This window comes from Ochotona princeps, chromosome 15 (genome assembly GCF_030435755.1).
Source record: "Ochotona princeps isolate mOchPri1 chromosome 15, mOchPri1.hap1, whole genome shotgun sequence".
NCBI lineage: Eukaryota > Metazoa > Chordata > Mammalia > Lagomorpha > Ochotonidae > Ochotona > Ochotona princeps.
Window position 1 is genome coordinate 52,828,325 of NC_080846.1, and position 25,056 is coordinate 52,853,380.

Sequence of the window (25,056 nt, forward strand, 5' to 3'; positions counted from 1 at the left end):
CTCTTCTGTTTGTTTCTGCTTCCCCCACCTTTAGTTAGCCAGCTCGGTCAGACTTGCTAGGGCGAGTGTAGTTAGTGGCTTTTCCTCTTTCTTGTGTTCTGTTTTCTTGAGATAGCCTTGTTGCTTGGGTTAGTCTAGTTAGTCCAGCTAGAGTCCCACCTCAGTGAGAGGCAGTCAGGGTCCTTGCGATCCCTTTTTGTTTGTAGGTAGCTCAGTCAGGGGAACCGATTAGTTAGTATTTGTGACCAGAGAGTGCAGTTCAGAGAGTGTAGAGAGGGATTGTTGGCCATGTACAGCACCTGGGCCTTCCATCCGCCGCTTCCTGGCTACGAGTTCGGGGACATCATCGGCCAGGGCGGCTATGGCGTGGTGAAGCTGGCCCGCCAGCTGGCCACGGGCAGGGACGTGGCAGTGAAGATCTTCCTGCAGGAGCGTCGAGCCTCCAGCTCGCGGAGTGTGGCCCGGGAAGCGAGCCTGATGCGCAGCCTGCAGCACCCACACATCTTGCAGCTGCTGGAGGAGCAGCAGCAGGGCAGATTCGTGTTTCTTGTCATGGAACTGGCCAGCAGGGGCACCCTGGAGTGCTACGTGCATGAGCAGGGTGGCCTGGGGGAGCAGGAGGCAAGCTTGCTCTTCGCCCAGATCCTGTCGGCTGTTGAATGCTGTCACAGCAGTTTCATAGCCCATAGAGACATCAAACCGAGCAACATGTTGCTGGACTCCAACATGCACGTGAAGCTGGCCGACTTTGGGCTCAGCCTCCGGCTGCTCGAGGGTGCGCGGATAAGGGGCTTTCACGGGACCCCCGAGTACTGTGCCCCGGAAACCTTTTCCGGGGAGGAATATGACGCCTTTCGGGCGGACATGTGGAGTCTGGGGGTGACGCTCTTTGAAATGGTGACGGCCACACTGCCCTTCACTGGGGACACTGCAGAGGAACTTGAGAACTGCATCGTGGCTGGCAGCTACGTGCTGCCACGGCCCTGCAGCCCGGCCCTGACCGAGCTCCTGGGCTTCCTGCTCAGCGTGGAGGCCTGCGCCAGGTTCACCGCCCAGATCGCCAGGACGCACTGGTGGTTCGGCCCCCGCGCCCAGGAGTCCCAGGACAGCCCCGTGCCCAGGGAGGACTCTGCCACCCTGGTGGAGCTCCTCAGTGTGCCCCAGGACCTCAAGGACAGGCAGTACCTCGCGCAGCTCGGCCTGCTGCCTGGCAGCACGGCACAGGGGACGCCAGAGCCTGCGCCCCACGAGTCTGGCTTCCAGCCGCCTTGCTTGTTGCCAAGCGCTGGGAGCCATGGCGCTCAGGACTCCTTACATCTGAGCTCCATCCACAGCGACTCGGTGTGCTTCTCGCCCAGCTGCTCCACAGCCAGCCTCTCCAGCCAGCCCTCAGGTGAGTCTGCCCTCCCACCACCTGGTCTTTGCCCCCGCCAGGGCCCTGGGAGCCTGGGCCTGAGGCCGCCCGAGGCGCCCATGTGCTTTGCTCTCTCCTACCAGGCCAGCTGCAGCAAGAGCAGAGCTCCCTTTCCAGCGCATCCCACGAGCCGGTGCCTGAGGCCTCGTGCCCCGTGGCCAGCACCAGCAGCCCAACGGACCTCGCACAACCGGAAGTGGAGGCGCCACGAGAGCCTGAGAGCACTGGGTCGCCCATTCCCGCCAAGGAGGGGAAGCGGGGCTTCCGTGGGGTCTGCAGGAGCTTCCTAAGGTTCCTGCAGCGCGCCTGCTGCATCCAGCAGGACCCAGACAGAGGCCCCGGCCTGCGCTCCAGAAAAGTAGCCCCGGAAGACTCTGCCCAGTCCAAATTAAGATGACTCTTAAGTCTCTGAACTCTGACAAGTTCTAGTTTCTAATACAATTCTTATAAAAGTCCTAACTGCATGTCTGGCTCCTGTCCTGCGTGGTGTCTGTGGCCTCTGTGCACTTTGCAAGGTCCTGTGGAGTTGCCCATGGGCTGTGTCTCAGCGGCTGGGGGGAGGGGAGGCCCAAAGCCTCACAGGACACACGCGTGGGAGGGATGGGCTCTGAGGGCTCTCCCACAGCAGGCAGGTCCCAATGTACAGCTTCGGGAATTGCCGCAGAGCTGTCTCCACCCATGTTGCTTTGCCAGCGTTCTTTGCTCTTTGGGATGCCACAGCCTCACCAAGCCAGACCCTGGAGCTCCATCCTGGTCTCCGTTGGTGTCCGGGACCACGTGCTGTGCCGTCACCTGCTGCCTCCCTGAGAGGGAACCAGCAGGAAGGTGGAATTGAAAGGGTCATCAGGACTTGAACCGACACTCACACGCAGCATGTGTGGCTCTCACACCTGTGTGTCTCACACCTGCCCAGACGCCACACCTTTCAGAGGATTGCTTTTCAACGACACAAATGTGGAGGCTTGTGTAGGTGTTCATTCTTTTGTCCCTGAATCTTTAAACTTTCTCTACATGCAAGCATGTTCACATATATTATGAAGCCAAAATCCCACTCTGAAATATAGACATGACAGGGTTTTGAATCGCGGGCCTGGGCAGGTGGGTGGCGGCCCAGCCTGGGATAGCAGGACTGAGTTTGTACTGATGCATTGATGCACGTGGTGGTTTTGAATTGCCCTGAGAGTGCTCGCTTCGGCAGCACATATACTAAAAGTGGAACGATACAGAGAAGATTAGCATGGCCCCTGCGCAAGGATGACACGCAAATTCGTGAAGCGTTCCATATTTTTTAGATAAGGGACTTACCTCCCTCCCTCTCTATTTGACCCTTTGTCTTTCAAGTAAATATTTTAGAAGAAAGAAACAAAGGACCCACTGACATCCAGGGGGTGAATTTCTTTACCAGCGACACGTGTGAACACAGAGCTCACAAGACTTCTCCCCTGACATGCCCCAGACTGCGGACTCCCCACCCTGTGACCCGTGTCCCTCCAGCAACAGGGTCCAGCAATAATGCAATGAAGTGCCCAGCCTGAGGCGGTGGAGGTTCTAATGAGTGAGCAGGGCTGCACAGGGAGACCACCCTAGCAGACTGACCCCAGGGAGGGGCAGGTTTTGTTCCGTGACCCACCGGACAGATTTATGTGACAGCATGCACTTCCTGTGAGCGTGCTCGGAGCTGTGCTGTCTGCCATGGTGCCTGAGCACTTCCTGCAGTCCAGGGTTGTGGCAGTGGCCCCCAGGAACAGGGGGCGGCACTCACTGGGTTTCAAAGAATGTCAAACACCTCCACGACTTTACAGTCATCACATTTGAAATTACACTCGGAATAAGTAGGTTAAATAAAGCGCTCATGTAATTTCAAAAAAAAAAAAAAAAAAGAATTGCCCTGAGAGTGTGTCTGGCGATGTGTGGGTCAGGGAACCGCTGAGCAAGTGCGTTACAGGTGAGGAATGACTTTGGGGGACTTCCACAGGTGGAGCCACTGCAATCACAGGGAGATGAGGGGGGCTGAGGCCAGGTGGTTTGGAGAAGGAGAAGCCGGAGACCACGTCTGGGTCAGACCAGGACACCGTCCATGTGGCAGACCCGGGCTGGGCTGGCTGCCTCTGATCACAGCCCACTGGCACACACCCAAGCTAGGGCTGGGGGAGCTGTCTGTAAGTTTAGGCCACAGTACCTCCAGCGAGTGTCGGGGCAGGGGGTTGGAGCTACCACTGGCACGGGCAAAATCTGTGGCTGGAAGCAGGCCTCGAATGGGAACTAAGGGTACTCCTAATGTGAATCCAGGCTGCGATTTCCAATAGTGAGTATGAGAGCTGGAATGGGGGTGTTGTACTGGGCTGGACATGACTGCAGCATCCCTTGGCACAAGTGTGCACTGGGTCCTGGAGTGTGCCAGACTGGGCTAGACTCCAGCACTTGCCATTGCTCATGAGAGCCAGAGCAGATGTAGGACAGGATGGGCTGGGTCAAAGCACCCACTGAACCAGTTAAGAGCTTGGTCTGTGGGTGGGCCGAGCCTGCCTATACATGTTCCGTCTTGGCCCTCGGCCGGGCCTGGGAAAGAATGTGCGTATGGGTTAGGGAGAAGGTTCCAGGCCTAATAGCAGGCCCAGTTCCACTTTTGTGTAAAGGGTTATATATACAGCCAATAGCCAGGGAAGAAGAGGAAGAAGCATGCCCTATTGAGTTGCCCATGATGCCCGGGGACATGCTGTTGTCGGTCCGGTGCTTAATTGCCCGTGATGCCTAGCCCGGTGCTGAGGTCGTGTTGTGGAGAAGGACCCTAAGGCAGTAAATACCAAAGCTGAGAATTCTCCTCCTTTAACTAATCTTCCCTTTCTCCTCTTACCTTGAGTTCTTTTATCTTTGCTTATTTTATTCTCCCTGCTCAATGTTTTATGGCTTATCTAAGAAAGGCTTGCAGAGTGTTTTGTTGCAGATTGAGCCCTAAATCAAAGTGAGACCATGCACGGCTGGGAGCCAAGAATCTCCAACACACACACACACACACACACACACACACACACACAGGAACAGGTCCGTCAGTTTACAACCCAGAAACCCACAACAGCCTCTGGCTGGGGCCAAGGCCAGAGCCAGGAACCCAGTCCTGGTTTCCCGCATGGGGACAGGGGAACCCAGTCAGTTGAGCAGTTACTGCTGCCTTCCAAGCGTCTGTGTGAGCAGGGAGCTGGGGTCAGGAGCAAAGGCAGCTATTGAACCCAGCAGCTCCAGTGTTGTTCACAAATGTCCCTGCCAACATCTTAACCACCAGGCTAACCGCTAGACCAAATGCCTGCCCATGGTTTAGTGTTGACAACTTTAGGTCTGACTTGCCAGGGTTTCGCTTTGTCTGTTTCTGTGTTTGAAGCTTCCGGGCTCAGCAGGTGATTCTTCACCATCCTTGGCATCCTGGGCACCTTACTTCCCCCCAACCCCCCGAGTTCCTCTCCTAGAGGAGAATCCGAACATCCGTCAGGCCCTGGGCTTGGTAGCTCAGTGGAGACCTGTAACGCAGAAGCAAGAGACAAAGATGAGGTCAAGGAGTCAGCAGGCGGACACTGGGACCCTCGAGTGGTCCTTCCACCTCACCCCGGCCACCTGAGGATCCTCCCATTCATTGTGGGAGAACAGGCCCCTGGGAGGAAGGAGGTGCCGACTTGGTAAGACCCACTTCCCTCTTTGAGCTCATCTGGGTCTCCTTTTTTGTTTCTTTCTTTTTTTTAAAAAAAAAAAAAGATTTATTTATTTTTATTGGAAAGTCAGATACAGAGAGAATGAGAGAGAGAGAAAGATCTTCCATCCGCTGGTTCACTCCCTAAATGGCCACAACAGTTGGAGCTGAGCCAATATGAAGCCAGGAGCCAGGAGTCTCCTCTGGATCTCCCACACGGGTGCAGGGTCCCAAGGCCTTGGGGGCATTCTTGACTGCTTTCCCATGCCACAAGCAGGGAGCTGGGTGGGAAATAGAGCAGCTAGAATGCAAACTGGTGCCTCTATAGCATCCTGGTGCTTGCAGGGGGAGAAGTAATCAATTGAATCATCACACTGGGCTTTTCTGTTTGTTTCTCTTTCCTACCTACTAGTCTGTTGGATTTCATGTCTTTGACTAGAGCACTAACAACTTGAAACACACGATTGCCCAGTGCTGTTGGTGAATCTAAAACTAGAATCCATCAAAATGAATTGTCAGAGAAGACTTGACAGCTCCTGAGGCACGGTGGCCAAAAAGGCAAAAAGTCTCTGATTTTAGCAATTGCTGTCATTGTCAAAAAGTCTAATATTTTCTTTTTGCAATAGACAATTAAAATAGACACTGAGCTAACCACAAAGTGCATTGTTCACAAACATCTAAATGTCTTTGTTTATTATCTGTCTCCCCCAGGGAAGTAAGTCCTTTTAGAGCAGGAACTTTGTATGTCTTGAACGCTGATATGTCCCAGAGCCTGGTGTATAATACGTCCTCAACAAATACCATCTTGTTAAATGAATGTAGCAAACGTGTTTGAGTATCCTTCCTCTGATGGTGCTTGATGAAACTGACAGCAAGATGAACTGTGTCCTAGACTCCCACAAGCCTTTTGTTGTTGTTTTCCTTGTTAAAGATTTATCTTTTGAAATTCAGACAGCTGGGTGATAGCACCCCATGGTAGTGAGCAAAAAGAGAAATATATATATTTATTTCATTGGAAAGGCAGATTAACAGAGATAAGGGGGTCAGAGAGAAAGATCTTCCATCCATTGGTTCATTCCAAAACGACTGCAACTCCAGAGACTAAGTTGATCCGAAGCCAGGAGCCAGGAACTTCTTCTAGGTCTCCCACACAGGTGCAGGGTCCCAAGGCTTTGGGCCGTCCTCTACTGCTTTTCTAGGCCACTAGCAAGGAGTGGGTGGGAAGTGGAGCAGCTGGGACATGCACTGGGACCCATATGGAATGCTGATGCCTGAAGGAAGAGGATTAGCCAGTTGAATCATTGTGCCCACTCCCCACCAGTCCACCTGCTATCCTTTCTAAGCTAATCCTATTGAGCATTCAAATTCCAGTCATTCTGAATACTTAAAACTCCCTAAGCAACAAGTTTGCAAAGGCACACTTAATATAAACAAATAAACATTTTTTAAAAGTGAATTTAATCCCAGAGCCTATGAAACTGTGTCACATAATGCAATGTAATTAATTAAACAAAACTATTCTACAGAAAAAAAATAATAAATAAAAAAATAAAAAGTGAATTTAAGAATTTAAGGGAGCAGTCTAAATCAAGTGAAGTTTAGTGTTTCTTTCCCTTATCCATTGTATCATCTTGACCTTATGTCTCTTGCTGTGAGTGAATGGAATGTTTAGAAATACAATCAGCTGAAAAATGGCTGGTTGTAACATGCCAATTAAGAGCTCTTATGACAGATTCTTGGGCAACCATTTATGGCAAGATTTCTACTTTAATTTCTGAAGATTACAGAATCATAAAAACTTGCTAAACTTTCATGACTTTAAAAAATGTATGTATTTATTTTTATTGGAAGGGCACATTTACAGAGAGAAAGATCTTCTATCTGGTGGTTCACTCTCCCAGATGGCTGCAATGACCCGAGTTGAGCCCATCTGAAGCCAGGAACCAGGAGTTTCTTCTGGGTCTCCCATGTTGGTACAGAGTCCCAAGACTTTGACCATCCTCTACCTTCCCAGGTCACAAAGCGGGGAACTGGATGGGAAGTGGAGCAAGTAGGAAATGAACTGGCACCCATAAGGGATCCTGGTGTGTGCAAGGCGAGGACTAGCAAATTGAGCCATTGCACCAGGCTCTAAAAGTGTGAGTTTTGAAGATTTTAAAATTGGATTTTAAAAGTATGAGCTGTGGCCAGTGCTGTGCGGCAAAATATTAAGCTCCAGCCTGCAGCACTGGCATCCAATATGAATGCCAATTCTAATCCTGGCTGCTCTGCTTCTGACCCAGCTCCCTGCTAATGTGCTGGGGAGGCAGTAGAAAATGGTGCAAGTGTTTGGGCCCCTGCCACCTCCGTGGAAGAACTGAATAAAGCTTTTGCTTCCTGGCTTCAGCCTGACCCAATCCTGCCTATGTAGCCATTTAGGGAATGAACCAGCAGATGGGTGTGAATACTTGTGCAAGAAGTATAGAACTCTGGGGAGAAACTCTGATTCTACAAAAGCCCATAATACGGAAATATGTCAGCATTCCCTATAAATGTCAAGGGGTGACGCACTGCCCTGAAAACAGAGATCCTAATCAACTAACGAGGAAAGATTTTAGAAACAGACTTCAAGCACAATGAGAATTTAGTCCATGACAGACTCCAAACTAAGCAAATAATATGTAACAGAATAATTATTGAATAAAAACATTAAAGATTTATTTATTTGAAAGCCAGAGCTACACATGGTTGGGCGGGAGGGAAAGAAATTGCTTTTGCATCCACTGGTTGTGACAGTCAAGATTGGCTCAGACCAAAGTTAAGAGCCAGGAACTCTATCTATTGCTTTTGTAGGCAGATAAATAAGGAGCTGAACCAGTTGGAGCAGCCAGGATTTGAACCAGTGTCCATATGGGATGCCAGCATCATGGGCAGTGACTCACCACCATGCTGACCCTGAATTGAAGCCATCAGTCTAAAAAAATTGATATTAGCATTTTTAAATTATTACCATATATTTCTAAAATTCATTTTGTTTTGTTTGGAAAATAGTATTATGTTTTAAATTTCAGTTTTCATGTTTGTTGCTATTTGAAATGTTGGTATGAAGAAATGCAATTGATCTTTCTTTGGGATAGCAAGTTTTGATTGTGTTAACACATGTGTGTCTGGGTAAGTTAAGATGTGTTTACTATTATCTATTTATAAGTTAGGAGATTAATAAGAAGCAATGTAATCATATTTATATGTGTATTTTATAGTCTAATTACTATAATTAAATTAAAAGAAAACCTCAAATACAATCAACATCAAATAAAACAAAACAAAAACACATTATGGGAGAAAACGAAATGGTGGAATAGGGTAAGGACAAGTTTAAGCAGAGATTCATTAGCCAGGATGAAGCAGAGAGGGCATGATTTGGGAAACAGGAGAGAACAGGCCGGGGCAGAGGGACACCTGAGACCCGTGGACATGGGGAAACCGCAGTGCAGTGCTGCAATGACCAGCTATCCCAGTGGTGGTCAGGGATCAGCAATCAGAGCTCCACCAGCAGCCAGATGGGAAGGGGAGTCCACCGGGGGCCCAGGAGGCGAACACAGGCACGGAACTGCTCATCCTGCTCTTTTGCTTGATTCGGCCACAAGCAGCAGAGTGGCAGAGCCCCAGGAGGTGAGTGCAGGAACAGGGTGGATGTCATGGCTCACCCTCACCAGTGCCACACTGGGCACCATTTTCTGTACTGAGGAAAAGGCAGAGTGGGAGAGGGAGGGCTGGAGGAACAGCAGCAAGCTGCACATGGGCTAAGCCAGGAGTGAGTTCATTTCCAGCTTGATGCATTGCACTGGTCCCACAGGGAAAACAGTACCGACTCTGCATCCTACAGGTTCCACCCAAGATAGGTCTGGGTGTTCTCTGGACCTAACAACCAGCAGGATCAGATCCCCACAAGTGTCACATCAGGCACCATTTTGTGTACTGAAGAAAAGGCTGTGGAAAGGCTGGAGGAACAACGGTGAGCCCCATAGGCACTAAGCTGGGAGAGAATTCATATCTGGCTCAACACATTGCACTGGTCCCACAGGGAAAACAGCGATGTCTTGGTATCCTATGGGTTCCACCCAAAATAGATCTGGGTGGCCCTCAGACCTAACGGTTCTAGCAAGACAAGCGTCACTAACAACCCATTGATTTAGGACAGCTCGTATCTCCTTAATCATGGACACTGCTCGAACCAGAAGTGGCAGAAGGGTTGTGCAGGCAATGGTGTACAGCATAGAATTACAGGTGGTAGAGTGATGAGCCAGGAGATGGGGCTATGGAGACTGTGGTAGAAGTCTAACTAAGAGCCCAGATCTGAAACTTGCTGGAGGGAGTGGCACAGTGGTGACAAAGAACCAATTAACAAACATAATCAGCGAAATTGACCAGTAGACCAGTAGGCAACACAGCTTTAGAAACAGGCCCTAAGGACAGGAATCTGCTAACCAGAACAGCAATGACCAAGAGCAAAAGAAGAGACAGACAGAGGCACAATGAATATTACTGATGCCTCCCCGGCAAAAGAGCAAAAGCCTTTGTCAACCTCAGGGTTAACTGAGGAACACATCGAGGAAATGGGGATAAAGAATTTTTCAAACTTGTTATAAAGCTTCTTAACAAAAATGAGGAGTCCAAGGAATTAAAGGAATATGTTATATAGGAAATAGCAGCAATGAATCAAATGAAAGCTGATATTTTGGAAATGGAGCAAATTAAAAATTTAGTGGAAAGCCTCAATAACAGAATGAGTGAGACAGAAGAAAGAATCTCAGAACTGGAAGACATTTCTTGTCAAAATGGGAAAATAGTCAAAGAGCTAGAAATGGATCTAACTCAAGGCAAAAAAAAAAGTATTCAAGAATTAAGGGACATTGTTAAAAGGTAAAATATGAGTTATGGGAGTTCCAGAAGGCTCAGAAAGAGAAGCTGGATTTAAGAATGTATTCAATGAAATAATAAATGAAAACTTGCCTAATTTGGAGAAAGAATTGTGAAACAAAATACAGGAGGGGCACAGGACTCCCAACAGGGTTGACCAAAAGTTATCTTCACCATGACATATCAAGCTCTCTTCAGTTGAACACAAGGAAAGGATCCTTAAATATGCACATGAAAAATATCAATTAACATATTGAGGAATCTCAGACTCACTGCTGACCTCTCAAAGGAAATTCTATAGGCCAGAAGAGATCAGAGTGACATATTCTAAATTTTAAAGGGGAGAAATTGTCAGCCCAGAATAACTTACACAGCAAAACTTTCCTTTGTTTTTGAAAATGAAATAAAATTCTTCCACAGTAAAGAAAAGCTCTCTTCCAGACCTGCCCTACAAACAATGCTTAAAGATGTTCTATTGAGAGAAAAAAGAAATAGCACCTACCAAAACCAAAGGCAAAAGTGGAGAACATCACAGTAAAAGGACAAAAGAAGACTAAATCAAATGAACAACCCATTGCTAAAATTACAGAACCAAATTACTACCTGTCAATATTAACCCTGAATGTGAATGGCTTACACTCATCAATCAAGCACCATAATTCCAAAGAAAAACAAAAACACCTCATCTATCTGTTGCCTACAGGAGACACATCTCACCAACAAAGATAGGCAGAAACTGAAAGTGAAAGGATGGAAAAAGCATTCCAGACTAATGGAAAGGAAAAACGAGACGGTGTAGCCATCCTTATATCAGACAATATAAACTCTGATGTGTAAAATATGAAAAGCAATGAAGAACACCACATAATGATCAAAGGATTCATTTAGCAAGAAGAGATAATCTTACTAGTTTCTTGTATTTTCTTTTTCAGCTCTAATTTTACTTGATTTTTACTTTTCTTTGATACTCTGGCTAAAAGTTTGCTTCACTCACCATCTTTAAAGATGACTCTTTCTTGTAATTTGAAGTTTGTAGTTTCAATTCCTTTTATTTTTGCTATGATATTTATGGTTTTTTGCTTCCTGTTCATTTTTTAAATAAAACCTTAAGATACAGTATTAGATATTCGATATATTTCAATTGTTTCTAAGCTCCTGATGTTATAATGTCTATCTCAATACTATTTTTGTTACATCTCATGGGTTTTAATAATCTTGTTTTTATTTTCATTTCTTCACTTTTTTCCCCTGTTAATAGCCTCAGTAATACACAGGTCATACAGTAGAATCATTTTCTTCAAGAAGGCTTCTGAGTTTCTTTTTCATTTCTTCAGCGACACATTGGTCATTCAGGAGCATTTATTTAACTTCATGTTGTTGTACATTTTTTATTGTTATTCCTGCTGTTGATTTTATTTGTTTTTTCCTTTTTTTTTTTTTTTGACAATCTTTACATAGTTAATTAGGGCAAAAAGGTTCAAGGACAACAGGAAAGTGAGTAAGACTATTATTTCCACATTGTTTTTTTTCCTGTATCTGGGGTAAAGGGGGAGATAAAGGGAGAAGCCTGCCCAGTTTCCCACCCATCCCAGTTTTCATGTAAGGGGATGTGTAGTAACTGTGTAATAAAAACTATCGCAACCAGATGTGAAGACACAATGCTGCAAACTTCTCTAGTTCCAAGCCCAAATCAAAAATCAAAAATGGACTCCCAATGAAACTGTTAAATATATCTTGAAAGTAGGATGCTGGACTCTGTGCTATTGTCCATGCCTACAATGTCAAGATACACTTAGGACTTTTTTTGAAGGCCTATATTATTATAATTAAAACCACACGGATAATAATATAGGGAAAATCAGCGGTGGAGAGAGCTGCAGGAGGGGAGCTTTGGGATTTCCAAAGCCTATAGAAATGTGTCATAAAATAAGATGTAATAAAGATTATAATGAAAAGTTAAAAGTGATGATGATAGCCATGTAGTGACTAGGTAGACTCCTGCAGGCTCTGCATGTTAGGTCAATTCTTCCTGGAAAGAACTCCGAAAATATATATGATATTAATCCTAGCATGTTTCTTGTCTTGGAAATTATACCTTTGTAAGTAGTCCAAGGAACTAAGCAAAAGAAAATCATGCCAAGATGATCATGATTGTACCAAGTATGAGAAAAATGTAAATAACCCAAATGGTGCTAACAGAATAAAAACCACATCTCTATAAAAATATTATCATGTGAAGTATTAATGTACACAAAAACATGTGAAAAAAGCAAAATCACATAACAACTGCAGATTTCAAATATACACAGTGCATACAAAAATCTCAACAGTGATAAGACAGTTTTGAAAAACATAAATAAATCGTATTTATAATGATGGAAACTATTTACTATAAAATGTTTGGTAAGTTATCTGCACAGGACACTCCATCCTGTATGACAATTAAAACCACACGGATAAGCAAACCATTTCATGACAACATCCCCATTCTGTCATCATTTATTCTCTAGCATAAACTTGGCTGTTTTCCCTTGGTTAGTGGAAGGTTTTGTTCTGCGTTTGTTTCTGTGGAGATTAAAGTCAGGACCTTTTCTCTGTTCCATCTAATTTCTTTGTCGTTGGAGTATAATTGAGTTTCACTGGGAACACTTTTATCTTTCTACTTTAATCACTCTAAATGTCTATGGGAAAGCGATTTAATATACAAAAGGCACAGAGGATAATTAGTATGTTATTGTGATCTATTCAAGTAACATTAGGTTCTTTCCTTGTTTTTGTAGTTGAAAATGCCAAAAAAAGATCAGTAAATCACTATTAAATTATTTTCTTCTGTTTACCTGAGTGTAATTACCAGTCTGAAACTTGTCTACAGAATGTGATTATAAAGTGAAATTAGTTCTATTAAAATTTTCATGTATTTCTTTGAAAGGCAAATAGAGACAGAAACAGAAAGAGACATCCTCTTATGGTTCACTCCCTAGGTGTCTGCAGTAGCCTGGGCTGGGTCAGGTTGAAGCCAGGGGCCCAGAACTCAGTGGGTTTGAGGGAACCAGTCAGACCAGCCATAGTCTGTCACCTCTGGAGTATACATTAGCAGGAAGCTGGAAAGAGTTGGGACTCGAACCCAAGTCTTGGATATGGCAGGCAGGTTTCCCAGGCAGTGTCTAAACTGCTGTACCCAGTGTCTGTCCCTGAAATGTCACACTTTAAAAAAAAAAAACTAAATTTTTTAATGATAAGGGCTGGTGCTGTAGAACAGGAGATTAATCCACCATGTGCGATTCTGGCATCCCATAGTAGATTGCTGGTTCAAGTTGTAGCTGTTCTGCTGCCTAACACCCTTTTAATGGAGCTGGGAAAAAGTATCAGAAGATGGTCCAAGCGCTTGACCCCTGTTGCCCACGTAGGAGATCAGGGTGAAGTTCCTGGATCCTAGTTTGTAATTCTATAAATGGCAGAATAGCAATGAGATATCACAGAGAGATCCAACTCCTGCTGGTTCACTCCTCAAATGGCTGCAGTAACCAGGGTTGGGCCAGACAAGAGCCAGAACCATGCCCTGATAGCCCACATTAGCAATGATGGCCCAAGCACTTAGGCCAATATCTGCTGCTTTCACAGGGGCATTATCAGGGAACTGGATGGGAAGCTGGGCTGAGCAGGTTTCAACCAGCACTGTGATACAGGATGGCAGTATCTCCAATGGTGGTTTAACTTGCTATGCCACAATGCTGGTCCCTAAAAAACGGTTTTATTTTCATCTACTTGAAAAGGCAGAGCAACCGACAGACAGAAAGGAGGGCTCTTCAATATATTGAGATTCCCCCCCCCCCACCAAAATCCACAAGCAGGTTTGCAGGAAGCCAAGGTCAAAAGCTTTGAATTTCCTCCCCCTCTTCCATGTGAGGGGAACCAACTGACTAGCTGCCTCTGTGGCTAGAACCAGCACTGATGTGGGATGAGAATGTCACAGTATAATCTTCTTAAAATTTACATAAAATAAATGGATTTCACATTTTTTCACAATACAGATTTAGAAGCAAGGGAGTTTCTTCCTCCTCCTCCTCGCTTCCTTCCTCCCTTACCCCTTTTTCCCTGCCATAACACATACCTTTGATGATTAAAAAAAAAGACTCTAAGCCTGACCTTGCAGAGCCCGGGCGAGCAGAAGTCGCTTTGTGAGATCCCACTCGGTGGCTGGGGTTTCCTGTGCAATGAGGAAGAAGTCGTCCGCTGAGGGGGAGGAGTACGAAGATGAGGGAGGATGACTTGGACCTGGTCTAGACTTGCCCTTTGTGGCAGCTGAAGCAAAGCTCCAAGATTCCCAGGCACCGCTGCAAGCCTCACCGAGGTTCTTTGAGCAGGAACAGAGGAAGCAAGCAGCTGGGATTATTGAACAACAGTGCATCGCAGGCTGTACATCCAGGATACAAGTATACTCGATGAGACGAGTGCACGGTCACTGGCGAAGTTAGAGTCAAGCATAGAAGACAGATGGACAAACATGAGAGCACGGTAGGAAGCTGAGAGCCTAGAGGGCCTATTGGAACATAGCTGGAGCGTTTGGAAGTCAGCCTAGAGACAGCATGCTGCCTACGGAATGTCTTGCAGGAAACCAAGGCATTTCAGGCACAGGGAGGGTACAGCTGTTCCAAGAAGGCGCACGTGTTGTGAGAAGACAGAGGTGAAGGATATTTGGGCATAGGTGAACCAGCATGAGGGTGAGGCACATTCGCAGGAAGTGTAAAAAAGGATGTTTGGGGGCCCTGCACAGTAGCCTAATAGTTAAGGTCCTCACTTGCACATGCCGGGATCCCATATGGGCACAGGTTCTAATCCCAACAGCTCCACTTCCCATCCAGCTCCCTGCTTGTGAGCTAGGAAAGCAGTGGAGGACGGCCCAAAGCCTTGGGACCCTGCACCCACATGGGAGACCCGGAAGAAGCTCTGGGTTCCTGGCTTCAGATTGGCTCAGCTCCAGCTGTTGGGGCTACTTGGGGAGTGAATCATCGGACAGAAGATCTTCCTCTCTGTCTCTCCTCCTCTCTGTGTATCTACCTTTCCAATATAAATAAATAAATAAATAAATAAATAAATAAATAAATAAATAAATCTGTTTTTTAAAGATGTTTGGACAAATGCCTGACCCTCGGTGTTCCTTCTGAAACGGACTTCGAACATTTTTCTAGGTGGAGAATGTGTACTTTGCGTGAGGTGTTCAAGGTTGTCTACAACTCCCTTGAAAAAGTTACACGTTGGTAATGGGTAGCACCATCTTCGATCTAACTCGCATGCCTCCCTGGCATACCCCTCAGCTAAGCAGGGCAGATGCTTCATGATGAGGATTTTACTCAGGAGCCCAGAAGTCTCCCGGCTTCACTGGGACTATGCAGGGAAGGAAACAAAGGTGCCATGCCACAGGTGTGGGCTGACGGCGCGCTTGCTCTAGTGTTTCTTCCCGTTTAAGAGACTCTGTGCACATGGGGTTGTAGGCAGTGGCAAGCAAACTGCTATACAGCATGTTTAAGTTTATAGATATGTAAATAAGCTGAATTTTAAATATTTCAACATTTGCTTTTTCGTAAGGCCTTTATATTTCCTTATTTCTTTCAGTGAGCAATAAGATTGAAAAAGCTCTTCTCCTGGGATTAGAGTTCATAAAACCGCTCCCATAACCTGAGAGGCGAGATAGGATTTAAACAGGAAATGCCTCTTTTATAGCCCTCATACCTACCAGCTCTTAGTTTACCAGGTCAGATGCGAGCCAAGATTAGATGGATTTAGCAAGCTGCATCTATAGCCATAGGCACTAGTGTGTGGAAGGTATTTGCAGGAAATGCAGTAAGCACATCTTGTGAGATGCCAACTATTTTATTAGTTGGAACAAAAAAAAAAAAAGACAGCTTTGCCATTTGAGAGGCAGAGAGAATTCCCATCTACTTGCGATGTTTGTAACAAGCAGGAAGGGGGCAGGATGAAACGGGAAGCTGGGAGCTCTGTCCAGACCTCCCACATGGATGGCAGAAACCCTCCCACTGGAGCCTTCGCCTGCTCACCCAGGAATCCATCTTAGACCGGAGTTGGGATCCGGAGCAGGGCTAAACCCACTTACCCCAGTGTAGGAGGCAGGTGTCCTAACCAGTGTCTTAGTGTCCAGGTCAAATATCTGCCTGTACATTGTCTTGGGGGAGCTTCTTTTAAAATTATACCCAATATTCAGATAACATTGCAGCAAACAGTATTCTAAATTCTAGAGCTTCATTTATAGAAATCAAATAGTTTTTCTGCTTGGAAAATCGGTTTCATCCTCTTCTTACAAATGCTTAATGGGGCAGGCCATGTGCAGGATGAGAGGCCTTGGGGAGAAGCGGCTGCTCTCCACGGCAGTTTCATGGTTTACAAAACACTTTCTGCATCTTATCCTCAGAACAAACAAATCTGGTAATATCCTCTGTGGCTGAGTTAAAGAAGCACTAGGCACAGTGAGGAGTTTGGGTTCAAATATTCATTTAAAATTTTTTTTTATTTATCTGAAAAGCAGAGTGACAGAAAGAAAGAGGGAGAGGTATTTCTTTTAAAAATTTACTTCAATTTTTGATGATGTTTACATAGTTGGTCAGGACGGGATTAGGGGAAAGTGGGTGAGACCATTGTTTTCCCATTTTCTGGGGGAAGGGAGGAAATAAGGGGAAACACTGCATCCAGCCTCCCAAAGACTTGGAACCGGGGGATGGGGATGGTATGCGGCCACCCCATGTCTTCCCAGGGTCAACAATGTGGAGCATGCTCTGAGGGGTCTGCTTAAGTGGTTTCAATAGTTCTGAAATACTGTCCATCTCACCAGTCCAAGGATGAGGAAATCCTTCCAAGGCCCATCGGCTGACATTGTCCACCTTACAGTCTCCATTTGCCCAGATATTTGCTGCCACCGCTTGGCTGAGTAATAATTGATCAATTTATTCTGCCCTTCTTCCTCTGCTATGGAAGCAGGTGTCCTCTGCAGGCTCCAATGGACTGCCATATCCTCCATGTGCATCTGGACATGCAATTCACTGCTCCCTCTTAGCCACTAAGGAGGCCCAGTTCTGACACGTGCACCCCACGGTCAGTCTACAGATCCTACAATTCTCCCCATGGTTGGAGTTCTGAGTCCAGTGGTTCAACTGGGAGGATCCCCAAATAATCTCCATCTGAGGTGACCCCTTGTGTGTGCTTGCCAGTACAGCTCAGTCCATCACCCACATCAGCCTATGCACACACCGGTAGTTGCAATTGCTGTGTGAGTTTCATCTCCAGCCCCATCTCTTACACAAACCAATGGATGCTGCAACCCAGCCCAAACCTGCCCACCACACACTCAGCCCTCATGTGCACCAGCAGGAGCTGCAGCCTAGTCAGAGCCACCCTTAATAACCCCCACCAGCCCTGCCCCCAGCCCTGGTTAATGTGCTTGCCAGTATGTGCAGCAGGTCCAATCTGTCCCACATCCCATTCAGCTCTAATATACATCCGTAGACTTTAGAGGCTAATTCAACACAATCGACCACACTACCCAGCTCACATTCATGCTGGCAGGTGCCACTGCCTGTCCAGCCAATCCCACTCCCGGACCCGGTTCTCATGCTCACCAGTGGGAGTTGCAGCCCATCCGAGAGGTGCCCACAGTTTCCCTCCTGGTTCCACTCCCAGTCCCGGACCTTGCACTCTGCAGGTGGTTCTTCAGTCTAGCTTGACAGGATTTGCCCTTAGTCCCAGCACTTGCCAGCTGATGCTGTGGCAAAGTCCAAACGAGCCTACGCCTACTCTGGCCCATGAAAGAAAGAGATCTTTCACCTGCTGATTGACTCCCCAATACCTACCCAAGCCTGGAACTTCATCCAGGTCTCCCACATGGGGGCATGCACAGTAGCAGGAAGCTGGATCCAAAACAGAGTAGTCAGAACTTAAACTAAGAGGCTTGATGTGAAATACAGACATCCCAAGCAAGTGGCTTAACCTGATAAACCACAACATGCACTCATTCAAAATTCTGACTGAAACTCACTGGTTTTGCTATGGACCCAAGGCTGGAGAAAGTATTGAGGAGTAGTTACTGGCCCTAAATACAGAAATGAGCCATTGAAGTTCAGTTTTATTGTTGAGTATATTGAGTTGTTGGAGAGGCCAAAAGAAAGTGTTCTTTTAAAAAAGATCATCTATGTTCTGGAAATTATGAGTATGAAGACAGAGGCGGCGGCGGCTGGAGACCAGATAGAGTGTTTTCAAATAAATCCGTGGTCTGGATCAGCAGGTGCCTGACTAGAAAACCACTTCTTCATGCTGCAAGAAACCAGTTGGCTGAACTTCTGAGTTGTTGTTGGGTAAAAGACGAAAAGTTGTCAGGCAGGTGTGTGACCTCCTGATTAAGACTCCAGTTAAGATGCCTTGTCCCACTTGGAATCTCTAGATCTGATCATCAGGACAAATAGCAGTTCCGGATCCCTGCCTCTATCTGCCCTTGGAGACACCATGCGATACCTCGGGTAATTGGCTCTCTGCCACTGCATGGGAGCTCGGGGTAGACTCCTTCTCTCCTACGCCTGACCTTGGCCTAGCTCGGATCATCAGAGATGGAACTAGCAAATGAGAGCTCTCCTCTTTCATCCTCTCTTCCCCCCACCTCTCTGTCTCTCCCTCACTCATTCTCTCTCAACTCAGTTTTTAAAACCCAGGTCAACTGCAACAGGAGTGTATGTTATGACTACATCCAGATTTAGTATCCTCTTATCCCCTTAGAGCTAGTTTCCTGTCCTATGAGTGCCCGGTAAGCAGCAGGTTCCTGTATACATGGCTTAGGTTTTTTGCAGCCGTTGTAGGCACACTCTACATGCGATCATCCAGACGCTAGTTTTCAGCCTAAAGAGGATCCATGTGGAGCTGGAGGTGAAAGGGCAGACCAAGAAGGAGAAACAAGAGACCGGGCTCGATGAATTCACAGATCCCGCATGAGCACTGCTGTATAATGAGCCCTGTGTTTGGAGTGGGACTGGCAGCATGAACCCACACTCTGGGTTATAGTGAGGGCTCAGAGATGTATCAGAATGCTACTTGAAATACAGAATGCACCATACAAGAGACATCACTCTATCTCGTCATTAAGAAATAGGGAAATAATCAGAGTTTATGGGGAAGTCAGAACGTGTTTCCACTTTTGGGAGGAAGTCGGTGAATTCTGTCTTTGGTGTGCTGAATTCTAAAACTTATTGGAATGGCAAAAGTATGATTTAGCTACAAAACTATCGGGAGGGCGCAAGATCCAGGAGTGAGAGTGGGCCCAGTAGGGAAACAGTGGGTACCTCCCTCTTGGGTTGCCACTCCCACTGGTGAGCATCGGAACCAGGACTGGGGCAGGCATGACTAGACAGAGTGGCACCAACCATAACATATGTGGGCTGGATGGGGGGCTGGTTGGGGTGAACTAGGCTTCAATGCCCATTGACATGTATGTGAGCTGAATAGGATGTGGGACAGACTGGACCAGTCTGCTGTACATACTGACTGGCAAGCATGGGAACCAGAGTAGGGGGCGGGCCTGGTGAGGGTTATTTCTGGTCACTCCAGCTAGGCTTCAGCTCCCACTGGTTTGAGTGAGGGCAGAGTGTGTGGTGGGCAGGATCAGGCTGGGCTACAACAACCATTAGTTTGCGTAGAAGATAGGGCTAAAGACAGAATTAACCCAGCAAATGCAACCACCAGCATGTGCAGACTGTGCCACACCCTGTATTGGCATGCACACGCAAGAATAAGGTCTGGGATCACCTCAGATGAAGTTTCTTTGGGAATCCTCTCAACCGAACTGCTGGACTCAGAACCCCAACCATGGAGAGAATTGCAGGTTCCAAGGTCTGACCGTGGAGTGTATGTATCAGTTGAGCCTCCTTAGTGGCTTAGACAGAGCAGTGCACAGCATATCCAGGTGCACATGGAGGATATGGCAGTACATTGGAGCTTGCAGAGGACACCTGGTACCTTAACGGAGGACAGAACAAATTGATCAATTACCCAGCCAAGTGAATATCTGGGTAAACAGAGACTCTAAGACAGACTGTCAACCAGTGGATTCTGGAGAGATTTCATCGTGCTTAGAGTGGCGAGATCAGCAGTAATTCAGAACTGTTGAACTATCAAAACCTCATGAGCAGGACCCTCGGAGCATGCCCCACATCGGGGACCCTGGGATGGTGTCAGGTGGCTGTCCTGCATCCTAGGATACAGCGGTGTTTGGGAGGCTGGGTGTGGCTTCTCTCCCTCTCTCCCCTTACCCCCCAGATACAGGAAGGAAATAAAGTGGACATGGTGATCTCACCCATCTTCCTGTAGCCCTTGACCCTTATCACCCTAATCAATATGTCAAAATCATCAAAAATAAAGAGAATTACCAAAAAAAAAGTATGAGGTTTAGGAATCTTCTTCACACAGATGGTGGTTCACAGCTCAAGAGCTCAAGGGACAGAACACACAGGTGGGTAGAAGCAGGTGGTTGTGGGGGATCAGGGCCATTCGGAGTGGATGAGTTATAAACCTTCACAGATATGCTTTCATTTGTCAGGTGGAGATGATTATACCTGCCTTGTAGGATTACAAGTATTATATAAGTGATTATTTTAAAAAGTTAGTGCCTGGCATAAGGAAGGCACTTGGCAAATGGTAATTTTCATTATGGGAGCTAGAATCGTGGAATAAAAAAAAAAAAAAACCACAGGGAGAAAATTTACATCAGTGCCAGACATATCTTTCTTTTTCACAAATTGTTTATTTGAAGATCAGATTTGCAGAAAGAGAGACAGACACAGTGAGAGAGACCTTTCACCCACTGGTTCACTTCCCAGGTGGCTGTACCAGCCAGGATCAAGCCAGGACCAGAAGCTTCTTCCAGTTCTCCTGATACGTGTGGCAAGGACCCAGACACTTGGGCCGTCATCAAGCAGCAGGATCAGAAGTGGAGCAGCCAGGACATGAACTGGTACTCCACACTATTATTTATTTAAAAGTTAAAATTCTTAAGAGTTCTTACGGTTATTTACGCCAGCTAATTCCCGCAGCCTGATTCTTTTACCATGAGCCAAAAAACATCAAACGCGACAAAGCACTTTAGGAGGTTTATTCCAGCGGGGCAGGAACCGGACGGAGGTGGTGCAAGGACAGATACAGGCACCTGGGGCTTGTTATGTTCAGGTGAGCCCCCAAGGCACAGGGGCAGGGGGGCGGGATTGGGAGGGACTGAAGGCAGGCGCCAGGGGACTGGTGCCTGCGAATCAATGCCTGAGGATAATTGGTAAGTGGGCGGGGTGAGGAAGGGGCTGGGAGTCTCAGGTGATGCCGATTGTCTGATTGGTGAACAGGTGAACTGGCACGAATCTTGTGAGCCATGAAGAGGAGAAATGGCTCCGGGTCCACGGGGGCAGGGTCTCAGTGTCCCGACCTGCAGGGTGGGACAAATCCACCCTGAGGTGGACTGGGAATACCGGGCTGCTAGCCCCGGGCTGCTGGCCCAAGAAACACACGAACACACGTACTTGGTGGAAAAGAGTGCCTCTCTATTTAGTTTTACCCCTCATATATATACCTTCTTCTCTAGGGGAGGAGGGAAAGGGGGTGTTTCCTGGGAGTAATTATCTTATTGAAGCAGGGAAGGAACTAATCATCTATATTGAAACAGGGGAGGAACTAATCATCTGAACAGGAACAAGGGTGGAGGTTCTATTCCATTTGCTCTACACAGGATGTTCTGGCCTAATATCCTGCTTGCTGTGGTCCTGCTTGCCCAAGGCAGGCTTTGCAATGCAACAGGCTGTCAGGTAGGCCAAGTCTAAGGCCCGTAAGTCTGTGGCTCCTAAAATCTCAGTCTCCATGACGACCTTCAAGTCGCTCCTTACACACACAATGGCCGTCCCAATGTTAGATATTAATGAAAGGGTGCAGCCTGAGGAAAGACTATTTTGATGTTTATTTTAATGAATGAGAAATTCTGAATAACAATTCCCCCAGTTCACACGCACGTTCCTGGACTCTCGAATACCTTTCTTTAGAAGCACTGCCTTGCTTTCTGTATTACTGCATTATTTTAACTGAACTAGAAATTAGGAACCCTGATCACTGTTACCTCTTGTGCCTTTGGTTCATACGACCTCTGCCCCAAACCTCTGGCCCTCGCCATTCCACAGAGTTCGGCAGGCAATTCTTGTCATTCTTGAACGTGGCCTTAATGCTTCGTCCTTGTTGACGTTAGTCTGCCCTGATTCATTGCACCCTTGACTGCCTGAGCAGATAAACAAGAATTCAGTCTCAGCGATGTTAAGTTCTGTGTTTCCCAAAGCAACACCAAAGGGTCAAGAATACAACAGGAACTGTTGTGCAATCTTGGTTTGACTTCTATTCAAGTGTGTTGTAACTCAGAGGAAACAATATTAGAACAAAGTGTTTCAGAATGTAAATAGAAGACATTCTAATGTGCACTTCTTGTTGTTGTTAGCCATTAAAATGAGTGCTGGGCTCATGAGCCCAAAATCTTTTTTTTTTTTTTTATTACGTTGCATTATGTGACACAGTTTCATAGGCTCTGGGATTCCCGCAACCCCTTCCCAAGCCCTCCCCCCATAGTGGATTCCTCCACCTTGTTGCAGTATTACAGTTCAAATTAAGTCGAGATTCTTTCGTTGCAATCATATACCAAGCATAGAGTCCAGCATCTTATTGTCCAGATAAATTCAACAGTTTCTTGGGGACACCATCTCTGGTCTGAAGGCAGAGCTGGCAGAATATCATCCCGATCAATTAGAAGCCCCAGCACAACATCAACAACAATTTATAACATTATGGAATTAATTGACATTAATTAATGGTATTGAGTAATCAATACGTTTTAACAGTGCAAGCTCTTAACCACATGCTGTGACTACTTCATTGACATCTCAATTTTTGTTTGTACACAGAACCGGATGAGCCCCAAATCTTAATAAAATTTAGAAAGAGGCTGTTGAAAACTGAAGCAGCAGCCATCAGAGCTGCCCCGTAGGCTGTGGTACCCAGCCCTGCCTCCTTGTTCTCAGTTTCTTGAACATACCATCTCTTCATATTGGGCTGATGCACACTCTGTTTCGTTAGGCTGAAATACTCTTTAATTCATCCTTTGGTGTTTATCTGAGAAGTCACTTCCACGAGGTGCCTTCGGATCTGCACCCCTGCTTCCTCCTCAGACACAGAGCCCCGACACAGCTGTGTGCTCCCTGAGAGCAGGGCCGTGTCTGGCACGCTCGGGGGTCTTTTCCAAGCTCCGGCAGCAGAGCACACAGTCACACCCTCCATGAGTATTTGTTGAAGTCAACATTTACCGAGTGTCAGGTGCATAACTGCACTGGCTCCTCAACACAACCTCCAGGAAGACAACATTCTCACCTACAGATGAGGAAATTCAGGCTAAAGATTATAATACACAGAGGCAGGAAAAGTCACCTCTCCTCTTCTTAAGGTCCTGGCTGGTTCTGAGGTTTTAACCGTTGGAGATTAACAGAGGCCCAAAGAGGCCATTGGTGTCGGTTAGTTGTGGTTAGTTGTAATAAAATGTGAGAATGTGCTAAGGCAAAGGAGCCTGAGCCAACTCATTGGATAGAAAAGTAGCCAGGAAGACAAGGGGTTCATTTAGCCAGGTCTGTATAGAATTCCTTTGGCCTCAACTTTCTTATCCTTGTTGATAGAATGTATCTTTCTTGGGGAGCTTTCACCTTCTGTTTTTAAGAAGCAGTTCTCTTTTGGGGGCTGCTGGGGTTTTTTGTGTTACATCTCAGAGCTCCAGGCATGCCAGGGAGCTCTGTGATGTATACTTGAGGCAGTCTGTGTCCACTGTCCTGGCGGGCTAACCAGGCATGAAGGGTTCAGACAAGGGCTTACGTCTCCGTCAGGGGTGAAGGTGACTCAGTTCATCACTGTGGTTGGAGCTTCGATACACTTACCTTTGCATCCCATGCTACACGACTTTAACATTTTCTAGGTACTATTATTTATCTGAAATGCAGATAGGCATAACCACCTTCCATGGTTCACTGCCCCAAATGCCCGCAACAGCCAGAGCTGGGCCACCTCAAAGCCAAAGCCAGAATTTAATCTGGGCAGGGCCCCAAATATTTGAACGAACACCTTCTGGTTCCTAGATTGCACAGCAGCAGGACGCTGGGATCAGGAATGGGGTTGAGACACACCCAGGTGCTCCATATGGAACTGGGCATTTAAGGTAGCATCTTTCTGAACCACTGTGCTGAGCAAACATCCTAACCGGAGGTTCCGCAGAGGTAGACACAATCTTTCCATCTGGCCTTGGACTTTGGAAGGATTAAGACTGGAAGTGCTCTGCCAGCTTGTTACCTAACAAGGCAACCGAGAAGAGAGCAAGCACAATGCCAGCAATGCTTGGCTTCCAAAAACGCTATTGGTGACATGTTCAACCTGTGCCTGAGCCCCTGTGCCTTACGCTTTTCAAAAATCGGAGTCAGCAAAGTTTTTTCGTCTGCTTAAACTTGCTGGCATTGGGTGTTCTGTCACTTGCAATCAGAGGAAGCCTACCCAATACAATCTGGAAGTTATATAATAAACGTAACATATTTTTCCCTTTGCCCTTTTTTTCCTTTTGCAAGGCTCAAATCACTTCTTTGGGCACTTACAGTGATAATAGATTTGTGTTCTATGACCTGAGGGAGCAATCAGAAAGACACTGGGCACAGTGATTGTCAAGGCCGACCTTGTGTTTTGGAGGAATTGGGGCTTTTGAGACTTGCTCATTAACTTGGGGGTTGATCATATGAAACGTTATGTTTTTATTCCTCTACACGTTAGTTTTGTCTATACAGAGTGATAGGATACAACACTTCTAAGAAAGTGCCTGGGGGCTGGTGTTGAGGTATGAGTAGTTAAGCCGTATGATTCAATGCTACCATCCCATATGGTTCTCGGTTCAAGTCCTAGAAGCACCACTTCCCATCCAGCTGCCTGTTAATGCCCCCGGGAAGCAGGGGAAAATGGCCCAAGTGCTTAG

General features: G+C 46.6%; 1 protein-coding gene and 1 non-coding gene across 2 annotated transcripts; both read left to right on the plus strand.

Annotated features, from left to right (window-relative positions):
• The first annotated feature begins 288 nt into the window (after positions 1 to 288).
• LOC131482002 (uncharacterized) lies at positions 289 to 1,811 on the plus strand. The gene is made up of 3 exons (XM_058673144.1): positions 289 to 468; positions 520 to 1,393; positions 1,498 to 1,811. Exons 1-3 carry the CDS (start codon positions 289 to 291, stop codon positions 1,809 to 1,811), a joined length of 1,368 nt encoding a protein of 455 aa, XP_058529127.1.
• Positions 1,812 to 2,596: 785 nt separating this feature from the next.
• LOC118757649 (U6 spliceosomal RNA) lies at positions 2,597 to 2,703 on the plus strand. Its single transcript, XR_004995307.2, has one exon. It is a non-coding gene; the product is annotated as a U6 spliceosomal RNA (small nuclear RNA).
• The last annotated feature ends 22,353 nt before the right edge of the window (positions 2,704 to 25,056 follow it).

Excerpts from the sequence above, each read along its gene's own strand:
- LOC131482002 (XM_058673144.1), top strand. The coding sequence starts at position 289 with ATGTACAGCACCTGGGCCTTCCATCCGCCGCTTCCTGGCTACGAGTTC. Across the intron at positions 469-519 it reads CGCGGAGTGTGGCCCGGGAA|GAGCAGCAGCAGGGCAGATT; the intron begins GCGAGCCTGATG and ends CAGCTGCTGGAG. Across the intron at positions 1,394-1,497 it reads CCTCTCCAGCCAGCCCTCAG|GCCAGCTGCAGCAAGAGCAG; the intron begins GTGAGTCTGCCC and ends CTCTCCTACCAG.